Source organism: Amblyraja radiata, chromosome 6 (genome assembly GCF_010909765.2).
Source record: "Amblyraja radiata isolate CabotCenter1 chromosome 6, sAmbRad1.1.pri, whole genome shotgun sequence".
Classification (NCBI taxonomy): domain Eukaryota; kingdom Metazoa; phylum Chordata; class Chondrichthyes; order Rajiformes; family Rajidae; genus Amblyraja; species Amblyraja radiata.
Window position 1 is genome coordinate 83,632,873 of NC_045961.1, and position 15,430 is coordinate 83,648,302.

General features: G+C 38.5%; 1 protein-coding gene across 14 annotated transcripts in view; it reads left to right on the plus strand.

Moving 5' to 3' along the window:
• Positions 1-15,430, plus strand: part of mbnl2 (muscleblind like splicing regulator 2) — a 121,786-nt gene that overhangs the window by 33,193 nt on the left and 73,163 nt on the right. For 11 of the 14 annotated variants that reach the window (XR_004412376.1, XR_004412377.1, XM_033023046.1 and 8 more), the window contains exon 2: positions 11,204-12,040. Coding sequence is in view for 12 of the 14 variants with exons in the window: in XM_033023046.1 (XP_032878937.1) it covers positions 11,867-12,040 (174 nt within the window). In the remaining 2 variants the exon portion in view is untranslated. Of the gene's footprint in view, positions 1-10,579; positions 10,603-10,622; positions 10,645-11,007; positions 11,066-11,203; positions 12,041-15,430 lie in introns of those variants that run through there. The other 3 variants (XM_033023049.1, XM_033023048.1, XM_033023045.1) reach the window with 3 other exon arrangements.

Genomic DNA, 15,430 nt, shown 5'->3' on the forward strand with positions numbered 1-15,430 from the left:
GGTCTATAATTGCTAGGTTTACTCTTAGAACCCTTTTTAAACAATGGAACAACATGCGCAGTACGCCAATCCTCGGGGACTATTCCCGTTTCTAATGACATTTGAAATATTTCTGTCATAGCCCCGGCTATTTCTACACTAACTTCCCTCAATGTCCTAGGGAATATCCTGTCCGGACCTGGAGACTTATCCACTTTTATATTTTTCAAAAGTGTCAGTACTTCTTTTACTTTGAAACTCATAGTATCCATAACTACTCTGCTCGTTTCCCTTACCTCACATAATTCAATATCCTTCTCCTTGGTGAATACCGAAGAAAAGAAATTGTTCAATATCTCCCCCATCTCTTTTGGCTCTGCAGATAGCTGCCCACTCTGTTTCTCCAATGGACCAATTTTATCCCTCTTTATCCTTTTGCTATTAATATAGCTGTGGAAACCCTTTGGATTTACTTTCACCTTACTTGCCAAAGCAACCTCATGTCTTCTTTTAGCTTTTCTAATTTCTTTCTTAAGATTCTTTTTACATTCCTTATACTCCACAAGCACCTCATTTACTTCATGCTGCCTATAATTATTGTAGATCTCCCTCTTTTTCCGAACAAGATGTCCAATTTTCCTTGAAAACCAGGGCTCTTTCCAATTTTTACTGTTTCCTTTCAACCGAACAGGAACATAAAGATTCTGTACTCTTAAAATTTCCCCTTTAAATGTCCACCATTTCTCTTCTACATCTTTCCCATAAAACAAAATGTCCCAGTCCACTCCTTTTAAATCATCTCGCATCTCATCAAAGTTAGCCTTTCTCCAATCAAAAATCTCAACCCTAGGTCCAGTTCTGACCTTCTTCATAATTATATTGAAACTAATGGTATTGTGATCACTGGACCCGAAGTGCTCTCCAACGCATACCTCCGCCACCTGTCCCGTCTCATTTCCTAACAGGAGTCCAGCACTGCCCCTCCTCTAGTAGGTACCTCTATGTATTGCTGCAAAAAACTATCCTGCACACATTTTACAAACTCCAAACCATCCAGCCCATTTACAGAATGTGTTTCCCAGTCTATGCGTGGAAAGTTGAAATCTCCCACAATCACTACCTTGTGCTTACTACTAATATCTGCTATCTCCTTACATATTTGCTCTTCCAATTCTCGTTCCCCATTTGGCGGTCTATAATACACCCCAATAAGTGTTGCTACACCTTTCCCACTTCTCAGTTCCACCCAAATAGCCTCCCTAGATGAGCCCTCCAATCTATCCTGCCAAAGCACTGCTGTAATATCTTCCCTGACTAGCAATGCAACACCTCCACCTCTTGCCCCTCCAATTCTATCACACCTGAAGCAACGAAATCCTGGAATATTTAGTTTCCAATCACAGCCCTCCTGCAACCATATTTCACTGATCGCCACAACATCATACTTCCAGGTGTCTATCCAGACTCTAAGCCCATCCACCTTTCTTACAATGCTCCTAGCATTAAAATATGCACATTTAAGAAACCCCCCCGTCTCTTCTTCTCTGTTTATTTCCTTTTTTTTCTTTCTCCTCTTGTGTCCGAGTGCTTCCCTTTTCTGCTTCCTGCCTCCCATTCTGTCTACTAGCTTTCTCTATTTGAGTCCCTCGCCCCAACCATTCTAGTTTACAGAACTGAAAATAAAATAAATGATTGCTAAATGATTTTCTATTGTAATAAATTATTTTGTTCCCAATGTATTTTGGGAAGAGACCATTTCCATAGCAATGGAGATTGATATCTGTCAAATATTATCAGTTTTGTAGCACTTAAGTTTATAAAAATCAAATAAACAATGTTAGTGGGCAACCAACAGGTCACTGTCAGTCTGCTTTCTAATGGCGGGAATCAAATTTTGTTTGCAAACAGTTGCTTTTCCAAACCAAACAGAAACATGAGATTGCATCTGCAGTTGCATTTGTTCAGGAAATATCAATGACAATATATTGAGCATATTAAAAGTCACTGAAATAAAATGAGCAGTGCATTTTTAATGTGAACTAAATGAATTGTTTGAACAGAATGAAAAGTTAATTATAAGAGAATTAGAATAAAAGCAGAAGATGTTGAAAACGCAGAACAAGCCTGATGTTGCCTGAAAATAGAAAAGATAGAGTCTGAAGAAGGGTCCTGACCAGAAACGTTGTCTAACCATTCCCTCCACAGATGATGCCTGACCCTCTGCATTCCTCCAACACTTTATGTTTTGCACAAGCTTCCAGCATCTGCAGTTCCTTGCGTTTCCAAAGATAGATTTGAGTTCTGTTCAAGATATATTAAGTTTTGAAGAAATAATACAAATAACTCGTATTTCAGGAAACTAAAATACAGCGTTGAAGTATTGATCAAGTCACAACGTGTCAAATTTTTGTCAGAATTGGAAGACATTGAAGATAAGTAGTAGGAAGCAGGATATAGTGGCCGTGGAATCAAAGGAACAAACAAGCAATGTCAAAGTTACTGTTTGCACAGCTAGATTGGTGTTTCAAGTCTGAACAGTTTATTTTTCTCCCCCTTTTTATAGAACTGATAGAATTGAGTGGAAAGCAAAAGGTGAAGTTCTGCAGTGAAAGCAGAAACTGTTGGAAAAGAGCTCGTCCGTTTAATGAACAAGCATTTTCAGGAGCTTCTAAAAATAAACAAAAATAAAATACAGATGCTGGAAATCCAAAACAAAAGCAAAAAATGTGAGAAATGCTCAGCAGGTCGTCATATCTGTGGCAAGATAAATGGACTTGCTGAGTGTTTCCAGAAACAGGTTTTCAATATAAATTCCCATTTATCCAAACATTGGAGGCAGAATTGTTGAAAAAGAAATAAATAGAATAATAGCGACTTTATTAATAATGGAATGCATATATTTTGTCAGGTTGAATTAACTAGTATCTAGAATGTGTTGCCATGATCATATTGAATGGCGGTGCAGGCTCGAAGGGCCGAATGGCCTACTCCTGCACCTATTTTCTATGTTTCTATGTTGCATTTTTGTTGAAAAAAGTTTGGCAAAATATCTTGAAATGGGGGGTGGGTGGTTCATGAGATTTCCTTTGGAACATTTGAATCTCAGCATTGGATGCAGGACGGATTTTATCAAATTTATTTTATGATTTCCTCATTATTAAAATAAAGGTAAAAACATGACGCAATTATGCCTTTCGCATTAGCTCCCAACAATATTTAGATTTGTGCAGAATGAACAGTGAGAACATTTAATACTTTTAAAAAAAGTCAAAATTTGGAGGTTAATTAATTACCTTGAGCTAGGATCAAGATAATCAATTTCTAATTTTAATCCTTGTTGCTTGCTATGGAATCTTTGTCTTGAATGTATACATTTTCTCTCTGTTGAATGTTAATCGTGAGAAGATGGGAAGTGAATTACACATAGGAACAAGAATATGTCATTCGAGTGGCTCTGCTATTTAGCTTGACGCTAATTGGTCAAATCCCACCGTTCTGTAGCAGTGGGAAGGGTATCATTAAACTTCAAATTTAATGGTACAGTTTTTAAATTATTGGCTTTGGAAGATTATTCTATAATATCTATAATTTGTGCAATTTCCCCATTTTTTTATGCTTTGGAATGGAAACGAGTTATCTAAGTCTTCTTACTTATTTCAGGCTCCATTGGTATAGTTTTAAAAGCATTCATCTAAGTATTCTCACAGCAATATGAAGAAATTGCAGTAAAATAAGTACTGCTATGTTTTGTAAAGGAAGTGACTTTAAAGTTTTAAACTAAAGTCATCGCTAAAGTTTGCCTGCCCAGATCTTCCCAGCAAGTTATGTTGTGGGGAAAGAAAATAATAGTTGTCCACTGATTCCTTGGGTATTGTCTGTCTTTTTATTAAACTAGTCCAGCTGTTACTGCGGCAGTAAAGATACCATTCCTCACGACCTACTCGTGATACCGTATTTATTGTCAGCATTATGATCAGGATTATTAGTGTTCTGTAGCAAAAGATTAAGGGAAAAGGAACTATTTCTTTCCAAAGAGATGTAATTCCCAGTGATTCCACCTTATTGGTATTGCTGTGAAAATGTTACTTTTTTTCTGTTTGAGATAAAGCTCCAAACCTCAAGCTATTTGAACAGTAGTGAAAGAGAATTGTATTACTTGGTTCAAATGTTTTGACCTGTCTTTGGTTCTAAGCAAAGTGAAAAGTAAAAATGCATTAGAATCTGCTGTTCAAATATTCAAGTCAGGAAATGGCATTCATAGAACATAGGATTGCTACTGCTGCATCAATAGGGATTATATAGCTGAAATTATTCTCAGCTGTAAATGTAAAAATTACCTAGCTACCAGGGTATCAGGTGAAAAAGCTAATTATGTTCGTAAACAGCTGACATACAATAGTATTTACAGTGTGTAATGGGCTTGTCCCACTTAGGAGATTTTTCAGGCGACTGTCAAGTCATAACCGGTTGCTGAAAAACCGGCAGCTGGAACGGCGACTGTCAGAGTGGAATACATCGCTTCCTTCACCAGCCCGTTATGCAGGTGGGGGACTGGGCAAGCAGGGGGAGAGCTGTCTGAGTGAAATTCACACGGTACAAAGCCAATTTAATACAGACACATTACGATAAACAGGAAGGTTGGCGCTGTAATTAAGACGGTGAAAGCACAGTGTACGGGAAGGGTAATTTAAATCCTTTAAAAGAGGGGGGAGACGGGATGGGGAAAAGGAGTGGAGACAACTTTTAAGAAGCCAGAGATACACGGCTGTGAAGCTCGGTGGACATTTACATTACCGGTCGGTTATCCTTGGGAAAACTATTCTTTATGTTTTTTTTCCCCAGTGAACTAATGAAATTCACCGGTCAGCACCGGCGACAACCTATGAGAAACTACAATAACCTACGACCTCCTGGCGACCCACTACCACTGCACCTATGGCACGAGAATTCTTGCTACTCACCATGGCGGCTTCATTCTGGTCACTGCTAATTTTTCAACATGTTGAGAAATTAGCGGCAACCAAAATGAAGCTGTGACTAGTTCAGAGAATGTGGGAACTACTCACGACCATGAAGGCAACTCCCCGGCAACCACCCGCGAACATGTGGCGATCGCAGTCTCCTGTAGTCGCCTAAGTGGGACAGGCCCATACGTTTACCCATTGGAACAAAAGTCAAAAGTAGCAAAATGCAGCAGGCTATGATTTTTAAGAAACTTCTTGGTCCAGCAATATAAAAGCAGATTTTTTCCAATTCGCACTGTAGATTTAATCAAACGCTGATCACTGTTTTAAAAAAATCTTTATAGAAACTTTCAAATAAAAGTTTGACCTGATTCTAGATGATATTTCATGAGTTTAAAAATGCTGTTTTAATCATGTGAGAAGAACAATTTCAATACTCTTAGGGACACAAATCTGCACTTTCATGATTATTTACTGTTATGAGTATGGTAGTCAACTCCAGTTAAAATTGTCGTTAATTTTTAACCAGTGGCTGATACTGAAGCACTGTAGTAAGACTCAAGGTAAGTAGTGTTGCGTGTGTGATGCTTTTTTTCTTAACAAATACCTGTGATCATGCTGTAGAACTTCTGAAATACATAATGTGTAATCAAGTATTTGAATTGTTCTTTCTTTTACTGTGCATATATTAGTCAAATCAGTTGGAAGGTAAAACATTTATAGACAGACAAACTGGTTTTGGAGTTGAGCAGAAAGGTGGCAGTTTGGGCATTTCTTCAATGGTTGAAGTGTGTAGCATAGATCTTCCAAGATCACATACTTTGCAAACCAAATGGTGAATTACTTATACAATAGACAATAGGTGCAGGAGTAGGCCATTCGGCCCTTCGAGCCATCACCGCCATTCAATATAATCATGGATGATCATCCACAATCAGTACCCCGTTCCTGTCTTCTCCCCATATCCCCTGACTCCGCTATCTTTAAGAGCTCTATCTAACTCTCTTGAAAGCATTCAGAGAATTGGCCTTCACTGCCTTCTGAGGCAGAGATTTCCACAAATTCACAACCCTCTGGGTGAAAAAGTTTTTCCTCATCTCAGTTCTAAATGGCCTACCCCTAATTCTTAAACTGTGGCCCCTGGTTCTGGATTCCCCCAACATTGGGAACATGTTTCCTGACTCTAGCATATCCAATGCCTTAATAATCTTATATGTTTCAATAAGATCCCCTTTCATCCTAAATTCCAGACTATACAAGCCCAGCCGCTCCATTCTATCAACGTATGACAATCCCGCCATCCCGGGAATTAACCTTGTGAACCTATGCTGCACTCCCTCAATAGCAAGAATGTCCTTTGTCAAATTAGGGGACCAAAACTGCACACAATACTCCAGGTGTGGTCTCACTAGGGTCCTGTACAACTGCAGAATGACCTCTTTGCTCCTATACTCAACTCCTCATGTTATGAAGGCCAACATGCCATTTGCTTTATTCGCTGTCTGCTGTACCTGCATGCTTACTTTCAGTGACTGATGAACAAAAACCTCCAGATCTCGTTGTGCTTTCCCTTTTCACAACTTGACACCATTCAGATAATAATCTGCCTTCCTGTTTTTGCCACCAAAGTGGATAACCTCACACTTAGCCACATTAAACTGCATCTGCCATGCATCTGGCCACTCACCAAACCTGTCCAAGTCACCCTGCATCCTCCTCACACTTCACACTGCCACCCAACTTTGTGTCATATGCAAATTTGCTAATGTTACCTTTAATCCTTTCACCTAAATTATTAATGTATATTGTAAATAGCTGCAGTCCCAGCACCGAGCCTTGCGATATCCCACTACTCACTGCCTGCCATTCTGAAAGGGACTCATTAATCCCTACTCTTTGTTTCCTGTCTGCCAACCAATTTTCTATGGATTAGTTTTGCCCACTAATCTCCTATGTGGGACCTTATCAAAAGCTTTCTGAAAGTCCAGGTATACTACATCCACTGGCTCTCCCTTGTCCATTTACCTAGTTACATCCTCAAAAATTTCCAGAAGATTAGTCAAGCATGATTTCCCCCATCGTAAATCCATGCTGTTACTGCTATCCAAATGTGTCGCTATTTCATCTTTTATAATTGACTCCAGCATCTTCCCCACCACCGATGCTAACTGGTCTATAATTCCTTGTTTTCTCTCTCCCACCTTTCTTAAAATGTAGGATAACATTAGCTACCCTCCAATCCATAGGAACTGATCCTGAATCTATAGAACATTGGAAAATGATCACCAATGTCCACAATTTCTGGAACCACTTCCTTAAGTACCCTTGGATGCAGACCACCAGGCCCTGGGGATTTATCAGCCTTCCGTCCCATCAGTCTACCCAACACCATTTCCTGCCTAATGTGAATTTCCTTCAGTTCCTCCGTCACCCTAGATCTTCTGGCCACTAGGCTTCTACTATATTCTACTATATATGAAGGCTTTCGACAAGGTCCCACATAAGAGATTAGTATACAAAATTAAAGCACACGGTATTGGGGGTTCAGTATTGATGTGGATAGAGAACTGGCTGGCAAACAGGAAGCAAAGAGTAGGAGTAAACGGGTCCTTTTCAGAATGGCAGGCAGTGACTAGTGGGGTACCGCAAGGCTCAGTGCTGGGACCCCAGCTATTTACAATATATATTAATGATCTGGATGAGGGAATTGAATGCAACATCTCCAAGTTTGCGGATGACACGAAACTGGGGGGCAGTGTTAGCTGTGAGGAGGATGCTAGGAGGCTGCAAGGTGACAGATAGGTTGGGTGAGTGGGCAAATGCATGGCAGATGCAGTATAGTGTGGATAAATGTGAGGTTATCCACTTTGGTGGCAAAAACAGGAAAGTAGACTATTATCTGAATGGTGGCCGATTAGGAAAAGGGGAGATGCAACGAGACCTGGGTGTCCTTGTACACCAGTCATTGAAAGTAGGAATGCAGGTGCAGCAGGCAGTGAAGAAAGCAAATGGTATGTTAGCATTCATAGCAAAAGGATTTGAGTATAAGAGCGGGGAGGTTCTACTGCAGTTGTACAGGGTCTTGGTGAGACCACACCTGGAGTATTGCGTACAGTTTTGGTCTCCCAATCTGAGGAAAGACATTCTTGCCATGGAGGGAGTACAGAGAAGGTTAACCAGACTGATTCCTGGGATGGCAGGACTTTCATATGAAGAAAGACTGGATGGACGGCTTGTACACGCTAGAATTCAGAAGATTGAGGGGGGATCTTATAGAAACTTACAAAATTCTTGGGGGGTTGGACAGGCTAGATGCAGGAAGATTGTTCCTGATGTTGGGGAAGTCCAGAACTAGGGTCACAGTTTAAGGATAAGAGGGAGGTCTTTTGGGACCGAGATGAGAAGATCATTTTTTACACAGAGAGTGGTGAATTTGTGGACTTCTCTGCCACAGAAGGTGGTTGAGGCCAGTTCATTGGCTATATTTAAGAGGGAGTTAGATGTGGCCCTTGTGGCTAAAGGGATCAGTGGGTATTGAGAGAAGGCAGGGATGGGAAACTGAATTGGATGATCAGCCATGATCATATTGAATGGCGGTGCAGGCTCGAAGGGCCGAATGGCCTACTCCTGCACCTATTTTCTATGTTCCTATTGGGATGGTAACAAGGCACACATATTCTGGAAGGTTGATTAGAAGAAAATAGGTAGTTAGTAATTGCCCAGTGTAAATTCTCTGAAACAGATTTCATTTTTTAATAAATTAATTTGGAAGTCCTGCGGAAATACATTTTTGATGAGTAAGGAGAGTTGGAGTGAACCAATAAGTGTGTAGACTGTGGACTTAATAGACTAGCCTCCCTCTTATCTGCAAATTGTATGATATTTCCATTCGTTATCATCGTTATTCATTAATAAAGTATTTATCTATCTATCTATCTAAACCACTGCTTGTTTCACTATTTACATCAATTTGAGCCTATTAACCAATAGAAAGGTATTGGGGTTTTAGCTTGTTTTTAATTATTCTTTCATTTTAATTCAGTAAGTATACATTGTTTTCATATTTTGTCTTTATTGTAATATTTTACGTATATTATTCCTAAATATTTAACTACCACTTACTTAATGGTTAATACTGAATATGCTTAATAAATTCATTGTAATTTCTATTTGCATTTTTGTTGTGAATTGTACTTGTTTTCCTGTTGCAACTGATATAAATTAATATATAAATTCTGTGTTGTTATTCCTATCAGTGACATTTAAGGTCTTTTTTTACTAAATTGACATTTTCATCTAATATCGTTGATTCTTTCCCACTTCAGAGTTTGTTTCATAATGTCAGGTTTCCTACTTTGTAGTTGATGGCTGATTCAATCCCAAAAAAAAAGATTTAACATGGTTTAGTGCTTCTTCCTCTTCTTGAATTTGGCGTGCACAGCCTAAAGTTGTAGGACAACTTGTTCTATTTGATCTTATTTGATTGTGCAAACCGGGTTGATTGCATTCGTTGAAATAGGGTGGACCATGTGAAGGTTGCAATCTTCCACCCTGGTTTAGTGCTAATGTCCTAATTGCTAAATTTGAGCATGTCAAATTGTAAGTGTCGTTAGCTGCCCTGCACCCTTTCTCTCCCCATCACCATGCGTGTGTGTACCTGCCATATGGAGAGGATGAAGTTGATTGAATTAGCTAATTTCATTGAACAGCTTAAAAACTAACTTGCGTAACTCTGTTCCTGTGTTCCTCAGGACCTAATGTTTATCCCTGAGAAAGGAATTTTGTGTTTTGAGTAGTCTGCACACTCATGTCCATCCATTCCACACAACAACCTATTGAAATATGATATACCATGATGTTATACTACTGCTTATTTTTGAAATCCAGTACTAAAAATGTACAGGAATTTCACGAGTATTACCCAAAAATCTGTTGCACTGATCATAATCTCTTTGCGTTAAATTTGATGCATAAACCAAATTTTTTAATCCTGTGGCTCAATAAAAGCATAACAAGTTTTGTTTGTAAGAACTGTCGTTTTAACAAGCCGCTGAAGTTGTGGATGAATAATGCTTGCATTTCTGGAGCCACATGCCATTGAAATATGTGCTAGTTCTCTTGTAATTAGACAATGTTCTGTTGTTCTGTCATGATTGTGACAATGATTATGTTCTGTCAGGAAATTGGATTATTAATCAATACATTATACTTTTGAAACCTTGTTTTTGAATTGTGTTTTTGACTGGTTAATTGTCTAGAAATGATAGTTTAATTCTGTTATGCCTCATTGTCGCCACTCTCAGTGAGTCATGTGACTGTCCCGACAGTTGTATAGAGGTCATCTTCAATTGTTTCAAAGAATGATTCAGCTAACCAGTCAGAACATATAGAGTTTTAAAACTAGATTGTAAATTAACTATAATTTTCATATCAGCCACATGATAGAGGTTAGAAAGAATAATTCAATATTGTGATATTATAATGTCCTGATAAGTGCAACATTTAGATGTGTTCATTCTTAGTTAGCATTCATAGGGTTAAATCATGAAGGAAGTAGGATATAGCTGCTGCCTATTTGACAGAATTTGTGTTGTTTACTTTCCCCACCCCCATTCCGTCATTACCTTCTGTGGTTCCCTTCTGCTCAGCATCTGTAGATGTAAGTGTTCGCAGATGTTTGTGAAATATTGACTGAATTACTGTATGTCCATTTTCTTCCAGATAAGGGTACTGAATGTTGCGACTGCATTTGTGCCTTTTTGGGAATAGCACCACTCCTGAACGAACAGGAAGAATCGCGTTAATAGAGGCAGTGCATATTCAGTAGAGCACTGCAGTCTGTAGAGATGAATTCCCAATCAATTTGAAAGCAGGCCTACACAGTACCTCTATATAGCATTAGGCCTGGTCGTATTGGGTTGAAGCATTTTCTGTATTGAGAGCGTAATGTCATCTGGCACACTCAGCCATTTGAAATACATCAGACTATTGGACTGCTGCCCAGAATATTGCTGCAATACATGTTACGATTGGCTGTTCCCTCGATCAAGCATAGTTTCACGAGGGAAGCCAACTCCTTTTTTTAATCTGCAATAGCATGGCTGACTGCAGTATGCTGCCTTGTTAGTACTGCTTCCGTTCTCTTCTCGAGTACATGGAAAATGAAATGATGGCTGTATGTTATTGCGTATGCTGGTTTAAACAGTGAAAGTTACTTTACAGAAGCATGATTTTTGTTTTATTTTTGTTTCACTCAACAGGTATGTCATGAAAAGTGCCTTTGCTGAAGTCTGTGTTACTTGGAACTGCTTGTAGGTCGGTCTGCTCTCGTGAGCCTTGCTTGCTGCCAATTAGACAAATGTCTTGCCTAACGTGCAACTGAAAACCGAAATCTCTGCTGCATCTGTGGCTGCTGTTTTATCTTAAACTGAACACTACATAAAAAATCTGGAACAACAATCTACTGCAGGAAGAACTAACCAACATATGGAGAGCTTACGCTGAATACAGTAAAATCAATAACAAAGTGAATCAAGCACGATTCATATTCAATCAACTGATGTGATTGCGTCAAAACAACTTTTAATTAAAAGCAATAAAGTGAACGTGTCAGCAGAAATACATATTCAACTATCATATCGACAAAAAGAAAAAAGGGTTAAATCTCCTCAAACGGAAGGCCGCAGCTCAACCAGTGACCGATCGACTACTTGCTGACTTGACTGTTTTGATGTTGACTAATTCATGGCAAACCAATTTTCGAGCAGCGTTTTATGAAGTGATTTTTTTGTTCATGAACATTCAGAAGTATTTTATATATTGAAAAAAATATCTTTTTGTTTTTAATTCTTTTGGCTGCTGCATTTCCCTCAGAACACTGATATTAAGCTGTTCTAAAACACGCTAAAACACTTCGATTTATTATGGCTGTAAATGTTACTCCAGTACGTGATACAAAATGGCTGACATTAGAAGTGTGCAGACAGTTTCAGAGAGGGACATGTTCACGTTCAGACCAGGAATGCAAGTTTGCACATCCACCAAAAAGCTGTCAAGTTGAAAACGGACGAGTTATTGCATGCTTTGATTCTCTCAAGGTAAGATATTTTAACTTCAAGCTTTTCACTGGTGCAGTTTCCAGTTTTTTGACACAAGGTCCATTGATCTGATTTGGAGACTCGGGACTCTAACCGTATCTTATTCGTGTGAGCATATATTAGAATTTGACAAGTTTAACTGTATAGAACATTGGCACTTTTCAGTGGACTGCTTTAATTATCTTTGAAGGACAGAATAAGAATGTATCTTTTCTTCAAAAGTGCCTTGTATGTAGCTTCTGAAAATAGTTTTTAACTACTCTAGGATATTACAGTATCCGATGAAAAATACTTATTTACTATCAATGTTTCATCAAATCCACCTATTTATTTTCACAGACCTGAAAAATGGTTTTAAAATATTACATAGAAGCATAGAAACATAGAAAATAGGTGCAGGAGTAGGCCATTCGGCCCTTCGAGCCTGCACCGCCATTCGATATGATCATGGCTGATCTTCCAACTCATTACAAGCCATGAAAAGTTACATACATACCTCTTTACGAATTACCTTTCCTCACAATGCTTTTAATCTTTGGACTATTTCCTTAACATTAGAGTATTCAAATTATGCCCAAATTCCCACTCTGCTCATTTCTGTATCCAGAAACCTAGCTCACCCACTGCAAAAAAAAAAAATTCTCTCCTATGACATCCTGCACTCCTCCTTGAAAGCCTCTCAAGTTATTTCTGAACAGTACTTTCTTACCACTTTGATTTTCTTTTTCTGTTCTTCTCCACTTAAAAATGATGGGAAAAGCTCACTCAGAATTTCTGTTAACTCCTAATGCTTTCCCCGCACCATAACACCTCTGTTGTTATAGGATTAATGAGTGATTTTCTGACCTCTAACTTTGACACCTTCTTTTATTTAAACAATCACATTTCTATTTTTATTTGCACCTTTGGTGTACCTATCACTCCTTAATCAGAACTATGTGAGTGTAAGTGTAAATAATGCTGAACTGATTGTCATCATTCTCTGGATTTGGCATTTCTATATTTGCCAAAACTCAGACTTCACTATCACAGTTACTACTCAAAAATCTACCCTTGGATGACTACGGCACCTTTATTCCACAACAGATCACTTTCTCAAACAAGATCTACTCTTCCTCTCTCCTCTTATTTATATGTTTTTTTATTTTATTTAAAAAAAAAAAATTTAAATCGTTTTTATTTATGCGTGAAATGTTTAAGTTTTTATGTGCGATGCTCCGGTATTCCCTGGGAAACGTCTTCTCATTTTGCACTGTACAATTGTTGCTTTGCAAGATGACAATAAAAGGATGATAATGATAATGATAATATGCTTTTGTAGACATCTTCCGCATAAAGTCCAGTCGAAACAAATATGATGCAGTACCGCTGCATCTGTTCCCATAATAAATTTACCATTTTGGTGCTATCTTGGGTCATGAATATAGAAGTTACTTCTGATGAACACCTACCACTGGTGGTAAAAGGTTTTCTTACATGGGCCATTTTGTTTTGGAACTCCCTAACTCCTGTAATTTGGCCTGCCATATCGGTATTTTAAAAAGATTCACCTTGAAATCTATTTTCCTATACAAGCCAACAATTAAACTAACTCATAAACTTATCTCAGTATTCTATCATCTTCCTGCTAGTCTGTAATATATCATGGGATGGACTGATTGGCACGTTTGCATGAAATATTCAGCCTGTAACCCTCGTCACTGGGCAAATGTCTGATTGGTCTTCCTGAGTTTGAACCCACAGAAAGCAATTGCGCCAGATAGAGTCCCCAGTCGCATCCTCAGAACCTAATGGCAGCTGGCAGAAGTATTCACAGATATCTTTAAACTCTTAATCCTCCATTCTGAGTCTCCACCTACTTTAAGAAGCTCACAGTACCCAAGAAAAGCAAGATAGCATACCTTAATGTCTACTGTCCAGTAGCTCTTTCATCTACCATCATGAAATGTTTTGAGAGGTTGGTCATGGCACGTTATGAGGTTACTGAACGGTCTTCCCATAAGATTGGGTGTAGGCCCGATCTTCCAATCTACCGCCTCGCAGATGTTAGACATTTTCTTTGTAACTCTGATGCTACAATGTTGTAAACTATATTCTGCATTCTGTAATTTTTCTCTTTGCACTACCTGTTGTACTTATGTATGACTTGATTATAGTATGATTTGATTTGACTGGATAGCACACAAACAACAGCTTTTCACTGCATCTCAGTATACATGACTATAACAAACCAATACCAATAAAGTAAAAAGGTGAGAATTTAATGAACCAAGGCAGATGATAAGTGACTCATTGTGTTGGTTAGTCAAAACACTTTTGATAGGATCAGTGAGCTATAAAGATATAGGTAGAAAGTATATTGAAGTCGGGCCATGCCAGATCACGTTGCAAAACACAAGGAAGTAGAAGAACCTCGTTTATTTTTGCTTTGGTGGACAAATTAAGGATTGCTCCAACGTCAATGTGTTCTTAACTTTTTTTTGCTTGTAGCTTACGGCTTGTGTAATGATGAATAAGAAGGTTAACAATGGGGAAAAGCACAGTTTTTAGTTCATGGCTTTTGATATTTTTAAAAACACTGATGTCAAATCCGTCCTGTCTCTATATTCATTTTCAGTCCTTCCAACTTTCCATGATAACTGCATTTGTTGTTATTTTGGCCTGCTGAGCATCCCCTGATTATAGATACATTATTGTTGGAGACTGTGCCTTCTTTGTCAAGGTCCTAAACTCTGGAATTCACTGCTTAATCTTCTTTCTCTTTCATCTTTTAAGATGTTCCTTAAAACATGTTCTTTTCCTAACCCTTTCGATCAAATATTAGAATATCAGCTTGGTGATAAGTTGCAGGATGTTTCATCTGCAAAGTGCCTTAGTCCATTTTGCGGTCAGAGGCAGTAATACATGTATCAAAATAAACTTGAAGCCTGAATTAGCAGTTTGTTAAACATCAATTTTCTTTTTAGTTCACATGTACTCCTCGGTTATAATATAAAGTGAACTCAACTTCACTGTATTCAAAAGTGGGTTTTCCCCAGGTGCTCCCACTTCCTCACACATTTCAAAGACAGCAGATATCTAGGTTAATTAGCTTCTGTAAATTATCCCTTGCTTGTAGGACAGAACTAGTGTATGGGATCGCTGGTCGGTGCAGACTCGGTGGGCTGATGTGCCTGTTTCCATGCTGTATCTCTAAACTAAACTAAAAGTCTAACAATATAAGTTCTACAATACTACTACTATTAATACATGAATGGACATCTGAGAAAAGTAATCTGTGAACTATATTTGACTTTGCCCCTAAGCTTGCTGCTCACAGAAAGGTTGGTGTGGGAATGGAAAAGAAAATTAAAATGGCTGGCATCTGGGAGATTCAGATGTCCTTAGCAG